This window comes from Diachasmimorpha longicaudata, chromosome 2, assembly GCF_034640455.1.
Source record: "Diachasmimorpha longicaudata isolate KC_UGA_2023 chromosome 2, iyDiaLong2, whole genome shotgun sequence".
Classification (NCBI taxonomy): domain Eukaryota; kingdom Metazoa; phylum Arthropoda; class Insecta; order Hymenoptera; family Braconidae; genus Diachasmimorpha; species Diachasmimorpha longicaudata.
This window is the reverse complement of record NC_087226.1, coordinates 9,365,429-9,387,993: the sequence shown is the minus strand read 5'-3', so window position 1 is coordinate 9,387,993 and position 22,565 is coordinate 9,365,429. Positions and strand designations below refer to the sequence as shown.

At 37.5% G+C, this 22,565-nt stretch overlaps 3 protein-coding genes across 9 annotated transcripts in view; 2 read left to right on the top strand and 1 right to left on the bottom strand.

Moving 5' to 3' along the window:
* The first annotated feature begins 513 nt into the window (after positions 1-513).
* On the top strand, positions 514-9,776 carry Chd1 (Chromodomain-helicase-DNA-binding protein 1). Of its 2 annotated transcripts, XM_064139604.1 has the most exons (6): positions 514-653; positions 2,098-2,213; positions 2,479-2,757; positions 2,936-3,127; positions 3,524-8,101; positions 8,162-9,776. In XM_064139604.1, exons 1-6 carry the CDS (start codon positions 648-650, stop codon positions 8,388-8,390), a joined length of 5,400 nt encoding a protein of 1,799 aa, XP_063995674.1. In that variant the 5' UTR covers positions 514-647; the 3' UTR covers positions 8,391-9,776. The 2 variants fall into 2 exon arrangements, with proteins under 2 accessions (XP_063995674.1, XP_063995675.1); XM_064139605.1 differs by lacking the exon at positions 2,479-2,757.
* Positions 9,777-11,067: 1,291 nt separating this feature from the next.
* Positions 11,068-13,165, top strand: U3-55k (U3 small nuclear riboprotein factor 55K). The gene is made up of 5 exons (XM_064138967.1): positions 11,068-11,222; positions 11,506-12,060; positions 12,193-12,389; positions 12,473-12,810; positions 12,893-13,165. The coding sequence occupies exons 1-5, from the start codon at positions 11,172-11,174 to the stop codon at positions 13,126-13,128; spliced, it is 1,377 nt and encodes a 458-aa protein (XP_063995037.1). The 5' UTR covers positions 11,068-11,171; the 3' UTR covers positions 13,129-13,165.
* Positions 13,166-13,219: 54 nt separating this feature from the next.
* The window catches only part of LOC135172709 (ephrin-B2), a 228,783-nt gene continuing 219,437 nt past the window's right edge, over positions 13,220-22,565 (bottom strand). For all 6 annotated transcript variants that reach the window (XM_064138993.1, XM_064138992.1, XM_064138995.1 and 3 more), the window contains 4 exons: positions 19,984-20,125; positions 19,590-19,890; positions 19,209-19,502; positions 13,220-18,733 (listed from right to left, as the gene is read on the bottom strand). In XM_064138993.1, the coding sequence (XP_063995063.1) occupies positions 18,576-18,733; positions 19,209-19,502; positions 19,590-19,890; positions 19,984-20,125 (895 nt within the window). In that variant the 3' untranslated portion in view covers positions 13,220-18,575. The remainder of the gene's footprint in view (positions 18,734-19,208; positions 19,503-19,589; positions 19,891-19,983; positions 20,126-22,565) is intronic.

The window sequence follows — 22,565 nt, the reverse complement described above, 5'->3', positions numbered from 1 at the left end:
TTACAAAGTGACGATTTAAAATTTCGAATATTCCAAACACACTCTCAGCAGTCTCCCAAAATATTTTTTTTAGTGCCAAGGGCAAAACGATAAACTAAACGATAAAATAATGGATGAAGGTCTTAGATTTGAAGAATTATCAAAACCACTAAATTCCTTTGATTAAAAAAAAATTCTACTTTGTATTTTACACTCTTGCCCATTTACGTGACGTCGTGGTACGGTGAGAGGGGAAATTATTCAATCGCGCTTGCGTATAAATTAAGTACAGAGATGGCAACGTCGAAATAGTATAGAATATAGTGATGCTTGGTCGGTAACGAGGGGAAAGAGGGGAAAATGGGCGCGCGCGTTGCACGACGGGACGATGAAGTGGAATCATGGTGAGAAGAAGGGAGGGGGGCAATGAGGGGTTAGCAAGAAACGAACGAGTCGAGTTCACAAAATGGCGGCCGAGCTCTGGCCCGAGACCATATAGTGCGTGAAAATTCGATATTTTTGTACGATGTTGGGGATTTATATACCGTAAAAGTTTTAATAATTCGGGTGCGTGTTTATATTTGACACACAAACTATTGAAATATCAGTTAATTGTTAGTTTTTGTGGGTGATATTGTAACTGAGATTGAGACGCGTAGACGGGGACGATGCAGGTGAGTGATCAGTGGGGTAGAGAATTATTTCTACAATATACCATTGTTTATTGGATAATATCGATATATTATTGATATATTATTGAATGGAGAGTGTTTAGGATAGTTTTTGGGTGTTAAATATCGAATTTAATGCTCACAGTGTTGTTTGGAATAAACGAAATTCACGTTGCCACATGCCTTTTCATCGTCTACAGAAGTATTAAAAAGCTTCTAAAATCGGTTTAAATAATTTTTATATATTTATAATGATTTTATGGTGTTGGGCGGGGTCCCCCAGTACTTGCTGTGTAACATCCGTTGACATGTTAGACTCTGTTTTCTACCAAAATTTCATGTTTTTCTACACTAGGTATTAACCTCTAAGTTTGTTTACATCCTTTCAAATACGTATTTTTCAATTAAAATCATTCTGTTCCACCAATTTTTCCATCTCAATTTATTCTTTGCGATATCTTTGTGCTTTAACAACAGGATATTCAGAAATTTTTGATAGACCCATTTTTACAATTTACACCCAAAGTTTTCATCGTACTGTGTCAATAGTTTCATTGTTACTGTGCATCATCAATCTATTTTATGATTTAGCCACTTTTTCACCCTTCAATCTACAAAAATGCAGCTTTAGGGCTGGTTTTGGGAACAACTTTATTTCTTTTTTTTGGAGCTATCAGATCCTTCTTCATGATTTTGACAAATTTTACTGGTGAAACATGTAACAGAACTGTTGATAAATACCCTCCACGTGCTTTGGTGAAAAATAAGTGGTTGAAATTTTTTTACCAATGCCATTTGTGATTTACAATAACTCGAATAATGGAAGCATTACAATTCTTGAGTGTTTTTGTATTGCACAAAAAAATAATTAGTGTGAATTAGTAATATCCAGTTCTGTTCTATTGTCATTTTTCAAAGGAAATCCCTTGATTTTGATCAGAGAAAAAATTTTAATTCTCACAGAATTTGTAGAAAAAGCACATCGAAGGGTAAAAAATTATAATAAGGAAAATTTGAAGTATAATCTTCATCCAGCAGTGTGTAATATATGAATTATCAATATGATAAAATTTCCAACGATAATATTGATGTAAAATACATTGATAAAATAAATAAAAATTAATTATGAAAATAATCTCACTTTCTATCTCTTCTTGTTTTATCATTAATATTACTATAATCATTCAAATTCTGCGGAGGAGAAGGCATTTTTGAAGAAAAGTTTGTGGTCTACTGTGTTTCAACAAAATGGTGGTCGCTGTGCAAAATGGCTGATTGATTTTATTCCAAAGAGAATCTGCAACGTTGTAATTGAAAATTTTCCTCTCGTATCTTAGAATGAAAGGTCGACGATTCCGAATTCATTGATTCCAAACAACACGAGCAATTAATTACTTCAATATGTGAGCGGAAAAAGTGATTTGTTTTTTCAATTTCGAAATTTCAGAAAATTATAGAATCTGAATCTGGCAAAGAGTCCGGATCAGATTCCGACAATGAAAGTAAGAGTGACAGCAGTTCATCGGCAAGTAATTCCAATTCCGATGGTTCTGGTAGCGACAGGTCAGTATTTGATTAATAATTCAACTTTTTTTTTTTTTTTCAAAACTATTTGGGCACTAAAACAGTTTGGTATTGCAAACTACAAAGGAATGATAATAGGCTATATTCAAATATGCCACGAACTCTTAAAAATTCATTGATTCACTTCTGAAAGAGAAGGAAAGAATTAGCCCTCGCGTGACATAATAAAGCCTGCTGTGGCTATGAATAATTAATGCAAAAAGTTATAATATAAAATACAAAATTCCTCACTCGCGGGTAACAGTGACTCTAGCTCGTCGAGTGCCTCGGGTTCAGCATCAGCTTCTGAATCAGTCAAGTCAGATAAATCGGATGCACCTGCACAAAGCGATAGTTTCCAGAGCAAAAGCTCAAATCACAGCACCGAAACTAAACACAGGCATAAGGACACTAGTCGTGAGTGGGATGAGAATCCAGATATCTATGGAATTAGGCGTTCAGGCAGGTCAAGGAAGGAGCCAGAGAGGCTCACAGCACCTCGAGAGAGCGACAGCGAGGGTCGCAAGAAGCATAAAAAGAAAAGGTAAGAGCACTTTCTAGGTCCAACCTGTGGAAATTCGCAAAAGCATCCTCCATGCCTGATTCGTCGATTCAACATTTGCCTTCAGTAGTCTTCAATATTCAATGCATTTCGTTTTTATTCAATTAGTCATTTTCGTTTAAGTCTTTCCTAATTTGGAATTTTATTATATTTCTGCCAGTTCTCAAAATTCGTGGAATTCCGAAAGCTCGGATTCGGAATCGGAGGATTTTGATTCACGAAGAGCACCACCACCTAGTAAATCAATAAATCGGCGTGCAGCCCAAAAGGCTAAAGAAAATGCAAGGTCCAGGAAAAAACGTGTCTCCGAGTCATCGGAAAATTCGTCTTACGACAGCGATGATAATCGAAGGTTTGTATTGTCTTCCGCAATAACGTAAACTGTTATTAGATAAAAAGATGAAGTCATCAATAGGATAATTTTCGAAGGTATTTTTTTTTAAAGGCTAGACAATATGTTCAAACTTCAAATTTGTTTACCTCACCACTTTTAGATTTCTTTACAATCACATCGTGTGAGTTATGAGAAAAGATCGTATAAACAATTTCTGAATTTCTAAATTTCTCTTGAAAAAAGGACTTGGAATGCTCACAATCATTCAAACCATAGATTTCGAATCCTCGGAGAAAGAATTTATATGAGGTGCCGGGCCAAATCTTTGAGGAAGAAAACCTCTCCGTTAGTTTTAGTTGCATGCACAAAAAATTGTTAGTATCCTTCTGGACGTTTGGTAACATAAAATTTCAGACAAGTGACAAGACGAGCTGGTACATCCGTCAGTTATAAAGAGCAGAGTGACGAAGGTACAGATAGTGAGGATCTCGTTGAAGTCGATGAAGCTACATCAACATCACAGGCTGAACCCGACAATGCCGAGACAATTGAACGCATAATATCTCAGCGGCGGGGTAAAAAAGGAGTGACCGGTAACGTAACAACAGTCTATGCAGTGGAAGAGAATGGTGATCCAAATCCAAAAGAATTGAGTAAAGATGAGAGTGAAACTCAGTACCTGATTAAGTGGAAAGGTTGGTCACATATCCACAACACATGGGAATCCGAGGATTCATTGAAGGCGCAGAAGGTGAAGGGTATGAAGAAATTGGATAATTTCATAAAACGAGAGAGAGAAATAAAGCAATGGCGTGATTTTGCCGGACCTGAGGATATTGATTACTACGAATGTCAACTTGAGCTCCAACAGGAGCTCTTGAAGAGTTACAACAATGTAGAGAGAATAATTGCCGAGTATCGTAAGCCAGATTCTAATCATCCAGATTATTACTGCAAATGGGAGAGTTTGCCATACGCAGAATCCACGTGGGAAGATGGAGCCCTTATAATAAAAAAATGGCCACAAAAAATTAAAGAATTTCGAGATAGAGAGGATTCTAAACAGACTCCCAGTAAACACTGCAAGGTCTTAAAGTATCGGCCCAAGTTTCATCAACTCAAGGGACAGCCAGAGTACATGGGCAAGGGAAAGGAATTAATCCTCAGGGATTATCAAATGGATGGTCTCAACTGGATGATACACTCTTGGTGCAAAGAAAATAGTGTCATACTGGCTGATGAAATGGGACTGGGTAAAACAATTCAAACGATATGCTTCCTATATTATCTATTTCATACTCAGCAACTGTATGGACCATTTCTATTGGTTGTACCACTGTCAACAATGACCTCTTGGCAGAGAGAAATGGCCCAGTGGGCACCAGACATGAATTTTGTGACTTATTTGGGTGATGTTACGTCTCGTAATGTTATTCGTGAATACGAATGGTCATATCCATCTAAACGACTAAAGTTCAATGCTATTCTCACAACTTATGAGATTGTATTGAAGGACAAATTGTTTCTTGGGGTTCTCAATTGGGCAGCTCTTCTTGTCGACGAGGCTCACAGATTGAAAAACGATGATTCATTGCTGTACAAAGCACTGGCTGAATTCAGTACCAATCATCGTTTGTTGATAACTGGCACACCATTGCAAAATAGTTTGAAGGAATTGTGGGCCCTCTTGCATTTTATTATGCCCCATAAATTCACTACATGGGAGGAGTTCGAGAAGGAACATGATAATGCAGCACAAAAGGGTTATTCCAAGCTTCATAAACAATTAGAGCCATTCATTCTTAGACGAGTGAAGAAAGATGTTGAAAAAAGTTTGCCAGCTAAAGTCGAGCAAATTCTTCGTGTGGAAATGACATCGTTGCAGAAGCAATACTATAAATGGATTTTGACAAAGAATTATAATGCTTTGAGGAAAGGTGTCAAAGGGTCTACTATGACATTCATAAATATTGTCATTGAATTGAAGAAATGTTGTAATCATGCCTTCCTAACCAAGCCCATGGAGGGGGATAGGAAGGATTCGAATGAGGATTACTTGCAGCAGCTAATAAGGGGCTCAGGGAAGTTGGTACTGCTCGATAAACTTCTCGTTCGACTTCGTGAGACTGGCCACAGAGTATTAATATTCAGTCAAATGGTGAGGATGCTTGATATTCTTGGTGAATACCTTCAGAAGCGACATTTTCCTTTTCAACGACTCGATGGAAGTATCAAAGGGGAGCTTCGTAAGCAGGCACTCGATCACTTCAATGCTGAAGGCTCTACAGACTTTTGTTTTCTCCTTTCAACGCGAGCTGGTGGACTTGGAATAAACCTGGCAACTGCTGATACTGTGATAATATTCGATTCAGATTGGAATCCACAGAATGATTTGCAAGCACAAGCGCGAGCACACAGAATTGGGCAGAAAAATCAAGTGAACATCTACAGATTAGTCACCAAAAATTCTGTGGAGGAGGAGATCGTTGAAAGAGCTAAGCAGAAAATGGTTCTTGATCATCTTGTTATCCAGAGAATGGACACAACTGGTAGAACTGTTTTGGACAAGAAAGGTGCGTCGGGCTCCAATAATAATCCATTCAACAAGGAAGATCTCAGTGCTATCTTGAAATTTGGAGCTGAGGATTTATTCAAGGACGAGGAGGATGGGGATGAGGAACCGACCTGTGATATCGATGAAATTCTACGTAGAGCTGAAACAAGGGATGAGGCACCGGCCACAGTTGGTGATGAATTGCTTTCAGCCTTTAAAGTAGCAAGTTTTGCTGCATTTGAAGAAGAATCAGAGCCTCTGAAGTTAGCTAATGAGAATGATGATGAAAGTAAGGATTGGGCGGAGATAATTCCAGAGAATTTTCGAAAGAAAGTTGAGGAGCAGGAGAAATCCAAGGAGATGGAGGATCTTTACTTGCCCCCACGAAGTAGAAAAACATTGCAACAGATCAATCAAGGGGAGGGGAGAGGAAGGAAACGTAGAAAAGCTCAGTCGGATGACAGTGAGGAGGGAGAAGACTCTGGAAGTGGTGATGGCGAGGGAACCGACGAGGAGAGACCGAAGAAACGCGGGAGACCTCGTATGGTACCTAGAGAATCAATCAAAAGTTTCACTGACGTTGAAATACGCAAGTTCATTAAGAGTTACAAGAAGTTTCCAGCACCACTCAAGAGATTGGACGATATTGCTGCTGATGCTGAGCTCCAGGAGAAACCCATGACAGAATTACGTTATCTCGGTGAACAATTGAAGTCTAGGTGTGATACATGCATAATAGAATTCGAGACAACAGCTAAAGAGAATAAAACTGGTGAAGAGGAACCGAAAAAAGAGGGAAAAGGCCGAAAACGAGGTAGGGGACCTACCTTCAAAATGGCTGGAGTTATGGTCAATGCTAAGTCTCTTTCAGCTGCTGAAAAGGAACTTGAACCCCTCGACCAAATGCTTCCAGCTGATGCTGAACAAAGGGCCAATTGGCACTTTGATGTCAAACTGAAACCAGCTAATTTTGACTGTGATTGGACGTCAGAGGACGATTCAAGACTTCTCAGGGGCATTTACAGTCATGGTATGGGTTGTTGGGAGGCTATCAAGATGGATCCAAGCTTGAAACTCTCTGATAAAATACTGCCAAATGAAAGTAAACCCCAGATTAAGCAATTAAATGCAAGAGCTGAGTATCTTCTTAAAATACTCAAAAGACAAATGGATTCAAAACTCGGGGTCACCAGAATGAGAAAGCCCAGGAAACCTAAAGAATCTAAAATTGCACTCACAAAGGAGATAATTGAGGAAAATGACAGTTCAGCAGATGAAAACAAAAAGCCAAAATCTAAAATTGATAAGCAAGTTGTTACCAAGAAAGAAGAAGAGGTATCCATAAAGAAAGAAATTAAGGAGGAGAGCGAGGGACTTATCATTGTAGACGATAAGAAGAAGGAGAAGAAGTTGAAGAAGGAGAAAAAAGAAACCAAGAAGGGAAAGAAAAAACAAGCAGTTGGACCTATGCATTTCACAGCAAATAATGAGCCTCGAGCTCTCGATGTACTTGGGGATTTGGATCCATCCATATTCAATGAGTGCAAAGAGAAAATGCGACCAGTTAAGAAAGCACTCAAGGCACTCGATAGACCAGATCAAACTCTGAGTGAAACTGAGCAACTAGCTCATACAAGAGCATGTCTCGTTCAAATTGGCGATCAAATTAATACTTGCCTCTCGGAGTACAAGGACCAAGAGCAGATTAAAGAGTGGCGAAGTAATTTATGGTATTTTGTGTCAAAATTCACTGAATTTGACGCGAAAAAACTCTACAAACTCTACAAGCATGCCACTAAATCGAGAGGCGATAGAGATGTTGATGTAAGTGTGGCATCAACTCCTGAGAAGAAAGAGGACAATAAGAGGCACTCTGACAAGCATGACAAACAACCGAGCGAGAGTAAAGAAGTAAAATCAATTAAACGAAAAGTTGACGACGTAGAGGAGAATTCTAACAGCAGTATTCCCAGTAAAAAGCATTCAGTTAATTCCACGGCGAATTACAATTCCCCCATCGCATCTGGTGGCCCGACTGTGCCCACACAACTCCCAAATCCCTCAACAAACTTGGCTAATAGCGATATGAGGCACAAGGAACCAAAGGATTTGAAACACAAGGACACAATGAAGCGAGACAGGGAGAGAGACAGAGACAGGGATAGAAATCATGATAGACTGGGTAATGCTCCTGTGAAGGACGAGAGAGTACGGAGAGACAGTGGAGGTTATGGGGTTGGTGGACACTACAGTGGAGGTAGAGATGATGATCATTGGCCACTGCCACGAGATGGACGAGATCCACGAGAAGCCAGATTTGGAGATCACAAACGGGATAGATTTGAATCTTATGGAAGAATGCCTGGGGGATATCATCGAGACAGGGAGAGAGATAGAGACAGGGATCGCGAGAGAATGCACATCAGCGACAAACGCAGGTAAGAAAGTCTTTTACCTCGTTTTATTAGCATTTTGTTAATGATTATTGTTGTTTTCAGTGACTATTATAGGTATCCATCTGGCCCAGCAGGCGGCTATGGCTACGGTGGACCAGGAGTTCCTGGTTATGGAGGTACTAGTAGTGCTAATTATCCCCCCACTGATGTGCCGTCGAATCACTTTCGTGGCCGAGGCTACACTGGTGATGGTTATCCAAACGATTGGCGATCCAATAAAGACTACAGAAGAGAGTATGAGAGAAGGCCACCTCCAAATGGCAACTCCTAGTGCACCTTTCTTGCCACCGTCCTCGAGTGTGTCGTTGCTCGACTCTAGGTTTATTCCTAATAATCGGAAAACAACTCTTCCCTCTCTTTTATCTGTGGACTATTAATCTAACTATCGTTTTAACCCCAACAGTGTACGAGATTCTTTGCTATTCGAAATTCTCTTTTTTTTTAATATCGTGAACGTGCCAATAATCATTTCGGTTTTATGTGCAATTATGTATACAACACTTTAACATTCAATTTTCGATCAATGCTGTACAGAATATTAGGCCGATTGTGTCTACGTAAACGCCTTCCTTCGTATTGATCCTTTGTCCAACGCATGACCATTCAATTTTTTTTTTTAATTTTTAAATCATTTTTTGTTAAACACTCGATTATGTACATTCAACTCACGTGCTGTACAGCACATGTACATATTACTTTCTTAACGTGTAACGTGTAACATTATGAAAAAAAATATATATGCAAAAAATACTGGAAATGTGAATGCGGGTGCACACGTGTGCCTGAATGAATATATTTTTTATTTAGTTCACATAAACTGATGCATATTACTAGTTTAGCATGGGACACTCAAATTCTCTATCGTGGTTTGGTAATATAGAGATGTGAACGGCTCCAATGATTGGCATTCATTGAATAAAGAAGAAAAAGTTCATCTCATTTTTCATGTTATGCAATTCAAAATTAAATTATAGCATTCAGCATTTAAGCAGAGAATCATTGAATTGTCATTAATTGGTACGCACATATCGATTTGCTACACAATCTCTACCTTTTTTCATATCCATGCGATTATGTGACGACGATAAAAGATTAATGATCCGATCTAATACAAAGCTGGTACTGGTTCTTGAGAGTAATTAATGCAGTAATTTAATTCCCTTATTTTCATTGCCACTTTAGTGTGCATTTGTGTATATAATAAAAATATATTGATTAATTGCGGTAATTAAGTGAAAGAATCACTGGCATGAGAGGATTTATTGTCCAAGTATTGAGATTTAATGCTGACCATGAAGAAGAGGGCCTCGAATTATAATTTTCTTTTCTAATGTTTTGCGGTATGAACGTCGATTGTTCAAAATGACCATAGTGAGTTTATAATTTATTACTAGCCAATCGTAAATCATGGATAATGTTGACGTGAAAAAAATGATTGCAGAAAATCAATTGAGATGAAGGAAGAGGTAACTGTAAATAGTAATTGGTAAAATTTATAAGTTAAGGTGGTCAATGAGAAGTAATTTAGTTGAATAGTCGAACGATGAGCATATTGTACCATTAAAAACATAAGTCGCATAACTACAATGTATTACTGTATTTTATCAAACTCCAATGTAGAATATTTCTGGAAATATACAAAGTAAATGAATTTTCACGGCGAGAGGTTTAAATTGTATTCTTTTAATTGCAAAGTAGATTAAATCTGAAATTAACATTTGCGGATGTTTTGTTTTTAACGCATTTTTCGGGAAACAGCAAAAAACCACAATTTTTCCTAGAAAATACCTGAATTAGATCCTGAAACAGGATTATTTAACTCCTGAAGGGACAGGGAAATTCTGTTACCAAGCGCAGTCTGTGCTAAGTACAAGTATCGTTCAATGATTTCTAATGAGTGAAAAATATCTCTAATGAAGGCCACAGCATTGTGTCCTCTAATTTTCCTGATCGATTCTGAATCCATTTTGAAAGCCAATGTCGACTTTTGTAAACGAGGGGTTACGGAGTCTCAATTCGATCGAAGCTTTGTATATCCCCCAACAAAGAGAGGATATTCCCTCCATTTTCATGCATTTTATTTTATCGATTATCACTCACCGTTGCGACTCTGCAACACCTCCATATTGTAATCCTGAACGGGCTGCTTGGCTGGACCAAATCACTTCACTTCACTTTACACTTTTTTCTTTCACAATTCATTCACAATTGTTTCAATAATTATACACTAATCAAAACCACAACAATTAACTGATTATAATTGTGTCACACACCATAACTTCTTCGATGTAATTCGTTGATGATTTATGATGCACAATATACACAAAAGATTGCCATTCCTGAATCTCGAATTCATTGTACCTTAACAATTCATCGAAAATTATATTTATCCCTCCACACAAACACATGAACTGATGTACTGAATTCGACTGTTTTTCTCAAATTCCTAGAGTCTCGAATTAATCTCTACAGCAATCACTGAAGGTGATTAATGGTTGATTAACTTGAAATTGTTAAATAAGTATAACAAAGAAGCAGTAATTAATAATTTAACAAGGATATTTATCTGTTTGTCGTCGTCGTCGCCCCTCCCCCCGGGATCATCCATTGAATTCACACGACACTCACAAGCACTTTTCGAAGACATGTTTATCGTCTGAATTTAAACAATTAACTGGCGTCAAAACAATATTTGTACTCAACGTACATTTTCAAAAACTATCGTTGTTGCCCGAGTAACATCACAGACGACTTTATCCATTGTTGGAATGTGGGAGAACCCTGAAATACTCCAGGAAACGACCGACATACTGTATTTACCGGCGCCATTGCTGTACTACGGTAGCGCCAAGCAGCGGTGAGGGAGAACTGTTCTCAGCCGGTAAGTATGTCACTTAACGATTGTCAATGAGGGGGTTGGAGTTTTCTCAGCCGATAATGAAGTCGATTAGAAGGAAACAGCCATGTGCTCCAATGTGCTCACGTTTGCATTGAATATGTGTTGAAAATTTATCTCTTTTAATTTACGGCCCGTTATTGTTGTGAATATAAAATGTCGTTTTTCATCAGGAAAAAAGATGGTCGAGACGCCCTTAAGCGAAAGGTAATAATTTCACATGTTTTACGTTTTTGAATGGGTACAAATAGGAAGTGAGGTTAGTTACTGGTAAGATTGTTATTATACCTTATTCTTTGACATGAATCGCAACGCACTTTTGATTCATTATATTAATGAATAAAACAGCGAATGAAAAGGGTGGGCTTTAACCTTGAAGTTCTAAGTGTTTTTTATCTTTTAAAGTTTTGAGGAACAGTTTTATTCAGAGAGTGCTTCACAATTTTTTTTTCTTTTGTGTCTTCCTCATGATCTAATTTATATTCACAAGGTTAATGGGCATATGAAGAGTCGCATCAGTGAACCAGGCAGTAAAAAATCGAAAATTAGAGACGATGAAAGTATCGCCAGTAGCGACGAGGAATTTGCTGAGGAGAGCCAACGAGGAAAGGAAGAGGAACAATATGAATCCGAGGAGGAGCAGGAGACTGCCCAGGAGAAACGACTAAGATTAGCTAAAAAATATTTAGCTGAGATTGAAGAGGAGGAGAGAGACAGGACAGAGTTTGAGGAAGGTGCTGTTTCTCGGAGATTGCAGGAAGAATACTTAGAGGAGAAAGGAAAACTCAGGAAAATTGTAGCTAGTAACTATACTGGTCATGGAGAATTTGTTGAGCTCAGGTGCAAGGATCATCGAGACTCCATCACTTGTTTGTGCATCTCCAGCAATGGAAAGTTTCTATTCAGTGGGTCTAAGGACGGGAGCATTGTCAAGTGGTGTTTCTCAACCAAAAGTAAATTGGCTGCTGTAGGTGGAAAACGAAAATCTAAAGAGGGAATGAAATGTGTTCTTTGCATTGCTATTAGCACTGATGGCAAATTCCTTGTGAGTATCGCAATTTATTTGTTTTTCTCAAAATCATTCGTTAGTTTAATAACTATGCTATGTAAATATTATTATTAATTTTCTACTTCATTGGTTCGACTTTTCACAATGATATTAATTATTATACGATAGGTCGCTGGTGACTCTGGTTCGAAAGAAGTCAGAGTCTTCAATGCTGAAGATCTGAAGCCTTTGAAAAATCTACAAGGCCACAGGGGTACTGTGACAGGCTTAGTCTTTCGTAGAGATACACATACGTTGTACTCATCATCAGAAGATCGTAGTGTAAAGGTCTGGAACCTCGATGAAATGGCCTATGTTGAGACCCTGTGAGTTGAAAATTATTGAACATTGATATCGATTCCATTTCCCATTAATGCACAGTCCAATTATTGTAATATTCTCTCTGTAGCTTTGGGCATCAAAATCCAATTACATCCATAGATGCACTATCACGTGAGCGGGCTATAACTAGCGGTGGTTACGATGGGACAATTAGAATTTGGAAAATTGTCGAGGAGTCGCAATTAATATTCAACGGCCCTGGCAGTAGTATAGACATTGTAAAGCTCATTAATGAGGAGAATTTCTTGAGTGGTGGTGATGATGGGCAACTTTGTGTCTGGGGATCACAGAAGAAAAAGCCCTTGTGTACTGTTCCACTTGCTCATGGACAGGATGAGATGAATGGCCAGGCCATGTGGATCACCAGTGTTGCTACTCTTCTTAATACAGATTTAGTTGCTTCAGGTAGATTTATCTTTTCCATTTATTATACCAACTAAATTAAATACGTGATAAATTATTTTTCATTTGTAAAAATGAATATCAGGTTCGAGAGATGGCACCGTCAGGCTTTGGAAATGCGGGGAGTCTTTCAGATCATTAACTCATCTTTTCGACATAAAGATTCCCGGCTTCATAAATACAATGGCATTTACACCCGATGGGAAGAATTTAATTTTGGGAGTCGGTCAAGAGCACAGAATGGGCAGATGGTGGAAAATTTCAGAGGCGAAGAACAGAGTAGTCATCGTTCCTCTCATTCAAATTAGGTTAAACAAATAGATTACATGACGATGAATAAATTTTTATATAAATCTAATGCCCAATGTATTTGTTATTTCAAACCAAGTGGGTGAAAATTGAATGAAAGATATATTGGTCCACAGTACAAGTATTTATTTATTCTGTACAAAAGTTGAGTTATAAAATATTATGTCCCACTTTTAGGTCTCGTTCTTAGTCTTGTATACCACACCGTTTCGATTTTTTTTTCTCTTGTATAACAATAATTATCGTCAGTGAAAACGCGTGTGCTTAATAAGCGATAGTTTTTTTTTTAATTTTCAAATATTAATTTTCTTTCGTTTTTCGTGATTTTTTTTTCGATTCTTTTTGTAGGCCATTGTCAGTAAGCACGCGCGTTTTTCGTTTTATTGGCGGCTTATAGGGGCTCGCACTGTATACATACTCTCTTAAACGACCTATTTTAATTACTATTTTTTAGCCACGTTCAACAATCAGTACAATCATGAGTATTTTATTTTTCTTTCTTTTTTTTCTTCATGCTTTGTTGTTGTTACGTAATTAAGACGATTAGTGTGCAGGCCCTCCGTGATTTTCGTTTTTCTATTTCATTGAATTTCGTTTCTTTAATTTTCATCCCTTTCTAGCTGTGATTGTGCTTTCCAAGTATATACGCTAATTAAGGAAAAGAAAAATCGCGAACGTAATGCGTCTCCCTTTCATTCACGGAGCTGATTTATTTTAAATAATTTTTTTTTACTCACTAAGCAATTTGACAAATAAACTATTGACATTGCTGAATGACGTTGAACGTTACAAAAAAGTTGTTACATCGCCCCGATTAGATATTTCCCCTTTCCAACAAATGCAGAATAAAAAAACCCGAAAAAGGACGTATTTGCTTTGTCGTATAACAATTATAACAGGTCAATTAATTTTTACACATCAAAAATTCGTTGATATTGGGGTGATAATGAATTGTCAGTCAAATTTAAGCGTTTCTTTATGCGTCAATGCTTACTGGAAAAATATTGAAAATTTCCCCTTTGAGCACGAATAATGATACAAAAACTCGTAATGAATATTTTCCCACTTGTATTTTAATTGCTAATTATTATTTTTTCTCATTAGTAGTATTCCAAAAATTCATGTTCGTTAATTTCTATGGCACTTTCAACTCTATAATTATGTACATATATCAATCGTATGTACATGTACATTGTATATGGACTAATATCATTTTATTTTATTTTTTTTCATTTTTATTGTGATTTACCTTAGAAAATGACGTTTGTATTGACCGTTAAAAAATTTATTTCCTCTAAATTCCCTTTCCAAACTGAGAAAAAAAACGAAGAGTTGTGGCGAATCTACAAAGCATCAGTAGTGAATAGGAGAAAAAAATCATACCTACACTTCGTGCCATAAAGTATCTCTTTGTACTAATAATATATTTCGAGTTTTTTTTCACTTACTTTCAGGCTCAACGACCACGAGCCAGTTTTCAAGTTGATTCAATTTTCATCTGACGAATGGCTTCCCATAACTTTTTAAATGTGTTCATTTTTTTTTTCATTACTTTCTTGACTATTGATGTACGCTATTGCGTATTATGCAGTATTAATATACGACAAATTCTAGAAGACGATTTGTCTGAAGTGAATAAATTTTTCTTCGTTTTCATATCCTCCCTTGTGATTTTCTATTCTGCTGTTGTGACGCGTCGATATATCAGTGCAGTATGTGTTAAATTCAGTGTATTCCAGTGTAAGTACAAGACGTTGCTATTCTTTATAGTATCGGTTTTTGCTTCTGTGAAGTTTCATGATTATTTTTTTTTTTTTTTTTTTTTAATTTACTATTGCGCTACAAATGGTCTACTGTTTATGAATTCTACTTTACTTTGTATGCATTGTATGAATAAACCTGTAAGCCGATATGCCGACGTCTTATTAGTATACCGTTTATATCGGGGTAAATAGTATGAATGAACGGTAAATGAATAAAAGAGTGCAAAAAGTATTCGCAATTTTTTTCTCCAAATTTTTCTGCTGGATCGATAGCGAAAAAAATTGACAAAATCGTGTTGTGTTGAAAATTCATTCGTTTTATGGTTGACTAGAATTGTTAATTCACTCTATCAATTTCTGCGGCCAAATGAAACATCAGTTTAGTGACGAGAAATTTTCCATTATCCACATGAATCTCGATAAATTATGTCCCTGTTACGTGTTCTTATCATTGTGAATTTCAAAAAAATACAACCGATTATAATAATCACTTTGTGGTTTTCTCTTCATTGTGTTAAAAATCTTAGACATCAACGTACATCCACTTTTATATAAACCATTATTATAAACCTATTTGATACTTGCTATGAGTCTTAATATACATCTTTCCCTTTCTTAATCGTCTCTTAGTCTCTGATTAATTACTGATTCGTTTATTTTTTTATTTACAAAGACGTGTGTTTCAATAACTACAGCTTTTCCCCTGTTTACGTAATTCAAATATTTTTTAAATTTATTTTACCCCCTAGTTAACGTGACTCTTTTCATTGCGTTGAGAATGGATCTTCGTCAAATGGGAAAAAATGAAAACGAAAAACCAGAAACAATAATTGAAAAATCATGAAAGGTTTGAGCGATGCATGGAAATCCAGGATGCCCTATAGTGAAATACGTTGTGGAATGGAGGATTGAATGGACAGGGTGAACACAAAATTGCAAAATGAAAAAAAAAGAGTGAATTCGCATTGTTGTCATTTTGTCTATTTTCTATCTATACTTCGAGCCTAAATTACTGTTATACTGTATTGATCTAGCATTCTCGTGAATCAATAGTCATTCACGTCAATCATCTACGTCATCATTGCTGCTATCACGCGTTCAATAATCATTCTCTTAATTTCTCGAGTAACATCAAATCTATCCGTTGTGAACACAATTTAGTCGGTTCTTAATAAACAAAAAAAAAAACAAAACATGATCATATCAACTGCCATATAATCTATCAGTTATTTGAGGCGTTGTCAGTCTTCAAGGGGCTAAGTATATGGACACAAACGGATCGATAAGATATACAAATAAATACAGGATTTTAAAATGATGCACAATCATACAAAGAAAATACAGGCGTTGAAAAATTGTGGACATGCTGAACGGATAGGCACACGTTGCCTTCATGTAGGCCGTGTAATACTTAGGCTTACAATACTGTAGTGGATAAACGCTACACACGCGTTCTTTATTTCATATTAAGGAGAAACATCAGTTCTGATGGGTGAACAGGTGAGTGGGGCAAGCAGCCAACGCTTCAAGGTATTGTGCGGGGGAGTTCAAGATGACGGTATCGCGTGCGTTGGGTGATTCCACAGACACCATGGGCCTCTGTATTAACCGGTGAGTTACTCAAAAAACTATAAAGTGAAATGTGATAATAACACGCTGTTTACTGGTACACAATGGATTAAGTCATGTGAATAGAAGCACCGTCCGAATCACGGGGTGCAAGAGCGGAGATTAGAGTCATGAAACTATTGTTAACACTTGATTATCAATTTTGCGGTTCTTCTGGGTGAGTGTTGAGCCTTATCGGCTTATTGAATATGTGCATCTCATTCTGGCCATCCACAGATGACTGATGTTCCTCGATTAATCATAATGTCTCGTTATTCTTTGTCCTCGTAACTCCATCCTATCTGTTCCTTGTTCTGTCATTTGTGTAAGTGAATGAATAATTTGAAAAAAAAATTAACAAAATTAGGCGTAATTTACAAAATAATTGAGTCAGTGAATACAGTAGCAGCTCAGTGCGCGTCGAATGTTTTCCTCGGAAAATCAGGCTCGGGGATTTTCTTTTAACATAACATACAATATTTACAGTCATTTTTGTATCTGTCATCACACGACATTAATGTTTCGTCTCTCATCAGTTTCCGTATGGCAAACGGCAATTTTATTATTCTAGTTGAAGTTGTGTATATTGTGTTTGAGGTAAGGGCATTCTCGTTAACAGAATATTATTCCACTGATTTTTACTGACATTGAAAAAAAAATATTAGATGTACGCAATGAATCTATGTTTAATGACTACAATTATGAGAAAAACTTTGAATAGTAAAACAATTGATAATTGTGAATGCCTTCCTCTTGACTGCTAATACCAAAAAAATAATAACTGTTATGATTATAATTCGTAATAATGATGCGGGCGAGCAGAAGTGAGAGAGACAAAAATCTCAATTATTTAATTTTTCAATTTGATATTTACCTAGTAATAATATATTTATATATGGAATATCGAATTAGACATTCTGTTTTTGCGATAATAATATAATAGATATCGATGATAATAAATATAATACAGGCCTATGGATAAATTCGCAGTATAATACAATTATATTACAATTTGTTTCACTTTTTCGTTTGTCAATGGACTTGATTTCATTTAAATCTCGTTATTTTCATTTAATTTACGCTGATCAGTGGTGACTCACGCCGATAATTCTATTCATTCTATTGCATGTGCATCAAAACGAATCTAAAATTCTAATGATGCAGCTAGTTGTTTCTCTCTCATTGATCCTCGTCAAACTGTGAGTCACGTTTCGTTCGCTTTTTATAGTACATTTGTTTAGGCAACTATTTACACGAGTTACATAATTTCATTACGAGAAATTAGAGTACGAAATACGTTCACTCACCGTAATGCAGTACAACACCTCAATGTTTTTGTAAGGGCCATTGAAACAAGAAATCAATCAAATTATATTCGTAGAAATTATTCTCGCTCAGTATTACTGCGTCCCCAATCTCTATTCTCATCCACCATACCTAATCCAACATCATTGTCTACATAATAATTGTTGGAATAATTTGAAATGATATTTACAAAGTATTTGATAGAAACTATTGACGAGATCATTCCTAAATCGATTGTCTTCTCATTTCCATAGCCCAATGTACGTGTGAGTTTGGTATTTCATCAACATTTGAAATTCGGAATTGGTAAAATTGAAAAAGTTTTTCGACGTGGACACATGGATAGCCCGTATCAAGTAGTACACGTCGACGTATGTATTTTAGAATAAATATCTATTCGTTATTTCTTCATGATAAGGACAATCAATATAACTACCTTCTCATTCATCATACTTGTAATTCTCTCACTATGCAATAGTAGTGATAATAGTGGCCGTAACTACCAAGTGCCTAGACGTAATATTCTTTTAATATTAATATGGCTTGATCGTGTTTACTTTTCTTTACCTCTACGGCCGAATACATTATCATGTATTACTTTTTCTCCTCATAATTAATTCATTTAATAGTATTTAATTTGTCATTCTAGTCCATCAGAATTCATTGTGATGGCTGTATTGCTTTAAATGAATAATTAAACGTAGGATAATCACAGAAGAAGGGGGTTTTGTTTTTTTTTTCCTCTCATTTTCAATTGGTAAATTTCCACTGATAACAGTCGGTTCACCGTAGTAAATGAGGCAGAAACATGCTGACCAGAAGTGAACTCGCTGATACGAGAACAAGTCTCAAGGTTTGATGCCGTAAATGCAACGAGTTTGCACCGTTGTACGTTAATTCCTCGTTCTTGACAACTTCGTTCGGGTGGTCCGAGTATTCCTCTGTGAAAAAAAAAAAACATGACACATTTTTTACTCACTTCGTTCTCCCTCTGCCTCTCTGGATAATTGATGAAATTTGAGATGAGTGGAAAGATGTTGAAATGATTTTCTGAAAATCTGTCTTTGTTGAAGGGGGAACAGGTGTCTTGGAGCATATAAAAGGCATTAATCGTCGGTTGTGAAGGTGTGAGATTAATCGCAATGAGGAAGGGAAAAAAAAAGAAACGATGAGGAGAAATAGGATGGGTGAGGGGGGGGGCGAAGGCAGAGGTAGGGATGAGGGCGAAGGTGAAAAAGGCCGCGATGAAATGAAAGACGAAAAGGAGAATGAGTTGATGCCGTCAGGCGGGCAGGTGCTGGGTGAGAAAGGGAGTATGGCGGGGAATGAGGGGCGGGAGGAGGGGGAGGGGGTTATGGAGGGATTCGAGTAATTCTTTGGTATTTTTCTTGTTCTTATTTTCTCAACCATACGTACTGTTCTTCTTCTTCTGGGTGATCGAGGTCTTGGGCGGTGACGAGGACGGTTGTCCATTGTGAATCGGCGGCTGATGGGGATGTGACGGATAGTTTGGTGGGGGCGCATGGGGTAGAGTGGGCGCTGTACCAGGTTGATGATGATAGATGTTGCCTCCCGGGTAGAATCGATCCCCACCTTTGAAGACACTTGGAGGTGGTGATGGTGGCATACCAACGCCATTAACACCCGAAATACCAATACTCGTTGAGCTTGATACGGTACTACTGCCACTGTTCGTACCAACTGATGGAACTGTTGATAATAAATTCGAGTAATGAGTATTATTGGCCTGGTAATGGTAGCAAAAGAAGTGGATAATAAATAAAAATTGATAATTACAGTAGTTACGAGATGTTGAAGTTTGTGATCCATTGGTGTCATTTGCACAGCACACCTTGAATACGACCTTCATGTTGTGAGTTGTGCAACGACCACCAATGCGCCTGTGTAAATCGTCCTTGGATGAGGTGCTGATGAAGTAGTAATCATGACCAGGTAGGAATTCTAATCCACCCGGTTGTGGCGTGAATGGCCTAAATGTTATCGTAAAATACATTGTCTTGAAGGGCTTATCACATACTGCTATTATACGCGGAGTTGGATTTGTTATCCGACAAGTCTCGTACTCCTCTTTCGATACCTGTTAAAAGGTAACATAGCAATAATTAAAAAGAAAATAACTATTGAAAATTCAAATTGGTTTATTTAAACCCTCATCCAGTCGTGAACTTACGTTATAAATTATGTACTTTTCAGCCTCATCGTCGTAAGTTCCTGGCAAGTAGACAGGACATATGATATTGACCTGGTCATATTCAAAGGCCGCATTATTTTTGTTAACATCTATGATGTGATCAGTATTGTCTATTCGAAATCTGTAACAGAGAAAAGGTATATAAAGGAGGTGATGAGAATGCCAATCATATAAATGGATATTACATATTATTGCACATTGCCAGATAGACAAGACTTGAGAGTGGAGAAGTTTTGAGAGACGCATCCTCTCAATTTTCTCGATCTTCTCGAACCCTACAACCGGTTCTCCCCCTACTGCCAGGTATTTGCCATGGACTGGCTGCCGCGATTTCTATTCTTTTTTATCTCAACCCTCTTCTCGCCCCTCCCTCCATTCCCTTTTCCCCCCCGTTCAACCGCATATATTATACAATACACTTCACACTGGTCGATGTGAAAATACATGAAATATCTTGGACTAGGTGCACTGATAGATGCAACCTTGGCTCTGATTGACGCCCTAAATAGCAGTATAAATATGTACAAAACATCTTCCACTCTTCACCTTTTTTTTATTTATCTTTTTTTCATCATCTTTTAATTCTTCTCTCCACCTTCATACAAATGCATGTTATATCCCCATACTGTTCTCCCCCATATTGTATATATGCATCTGAGTGAAGGGAGAGCGAGCAAACGCGTTTCGACATTTCGTAGTATTAACGGACGATCTCGTAAGTGGGCGTGTAAGGGCTCGAAAATTGGATGGTAGGACGGCCTCGAGCAAATTAACGTTTGGCGATAATATCCGTTCTTGGGTATGGTGTGTCGGCTTGACTCTCAGTCCCTAGGCAACCGTTGTTGTATATATATCTCTTCCACTATATCGTCAGTATATATGTCCATGTGTTTGTGAACGCCGACAACCGTGTGGACGCCCACCTCAGCTTCGATTTTGCGGCATCGTACGTGTTCGTTTCGAGCTAACCTGCCACCTCTCTCACTCCCCACCCTCTACTTCGCTTCTCTTCTCTTCACGTTTCTCTTTGCAGCTCTTTGTCTTTTGGTGTGAACCGACGGCTTCCCCCCACCCCTGTTCTATACAGCCCTTTTTTTTTTATTCACATTCTGGTCTTGGGCTGTGTTTTTTTTCCCTTCCACTTCTTACGTTTTCTTAACAGCAAATCATATTGCCCGATACCGGTGTTGCTCCGGTGATGATACCATCCGCGAATGAAAATTTTTAGACACTTCATTGGAAGCCCGTAATTGGAGTAAAAACGGATACGTTTCCAATTTATGGGCGAGACAGTTTGGCGAATCGGACAAATTGGAATATCGAAAAAGTGGGCGTATACTGAATTTGTCGTATAATCGGAATCCCCAGTAGGATGAGTAACGGTATTGGAGTAATAAAAAAAAAAAGAAAATCAGTGAGAGGGGCTTATGAGAACGTGCTGACAAGTAAAAATCAATTAATGGTTTTCATAGTTATTATTTTTTCGTTGCTCTTCATTTTTTGTCACGTGGCTTTTACCACGCGAATGAAGAGACACGGTAATAAGGCGGTGGAGATGAAGAAACAGATGAAAAAGCAAAGCAGGGATATTCTGGTAGAAATATCAAAGCCAACGACGTCAAAGAGCCCGCAATGGGTGGAGCAAAAGATCCAAAAATGTGTGGCGTTTGTCGTTACTGTATGCGTTATAGTTTTGGAGAACTGTCGGTTTACTATCTTCCTAACCGTGACAGATGCTGCCTTTTTCGAGGATTCTATTGAATTAACCAGCATTAATCTCTCGCATTTGGTTTATTTATTTTTACTGTAAAAACCAATGCACCTGACATTATAATTGAAAGCAACAATAACTTAACTTCTGTCGTCGGATTCTTTTGATCCTTAAAATGTCATCGGTGTGGCACGTACTACGTCTACACTATTATTAGTTTACTTTAAATATTTATTCCATTTGGAGACAGACGTACACGGCATTCTTGGCGAAATGTATTTCTGGGGTAAATTGGTATTCTCTGTCTGGGGAGTTAACGTACCAATTTATTTAACTTCATATGTGATACTTTTTTAGATCTCTTTTTCCAATTGAATGTAATAATTTTTTGCCTCCTTTTATTTGGTTTCCATACAATGGGGATATATTTCACGAATCCAATAATGGAAACACTTTGGTCATACAATAAAAAATAAATAAAATCACTCTTTCGAATGTAATCACTTGTGCCAAAAACACCAAGGTGGTGTACCACTGGTATTTATCATTAACAATTGCTCTTAAAACCGGTATAAATTTGAGATTGGTTCGTAGACAAATGGTGGGGTTTCAACATTGGTTGGGGGAGAAGGTTCGCAGGAGTCTCTTTGTTCATTTATGTGTGCGACTGGCCTCGGGGGGCCTATACCTGGGCCCTCTTGTATACCTCGAAGACTCTCTCCAAGGATACAGCCCCAAACCAACTACCACAAATACACATCTTCCCTTTTTTTTCCCTTGAAATATTTGTTTTTTCTCCTGGTCTACCCCTCCCACCCACTTTTTTCCCGTGCGTTTGTCGCGCGAACTG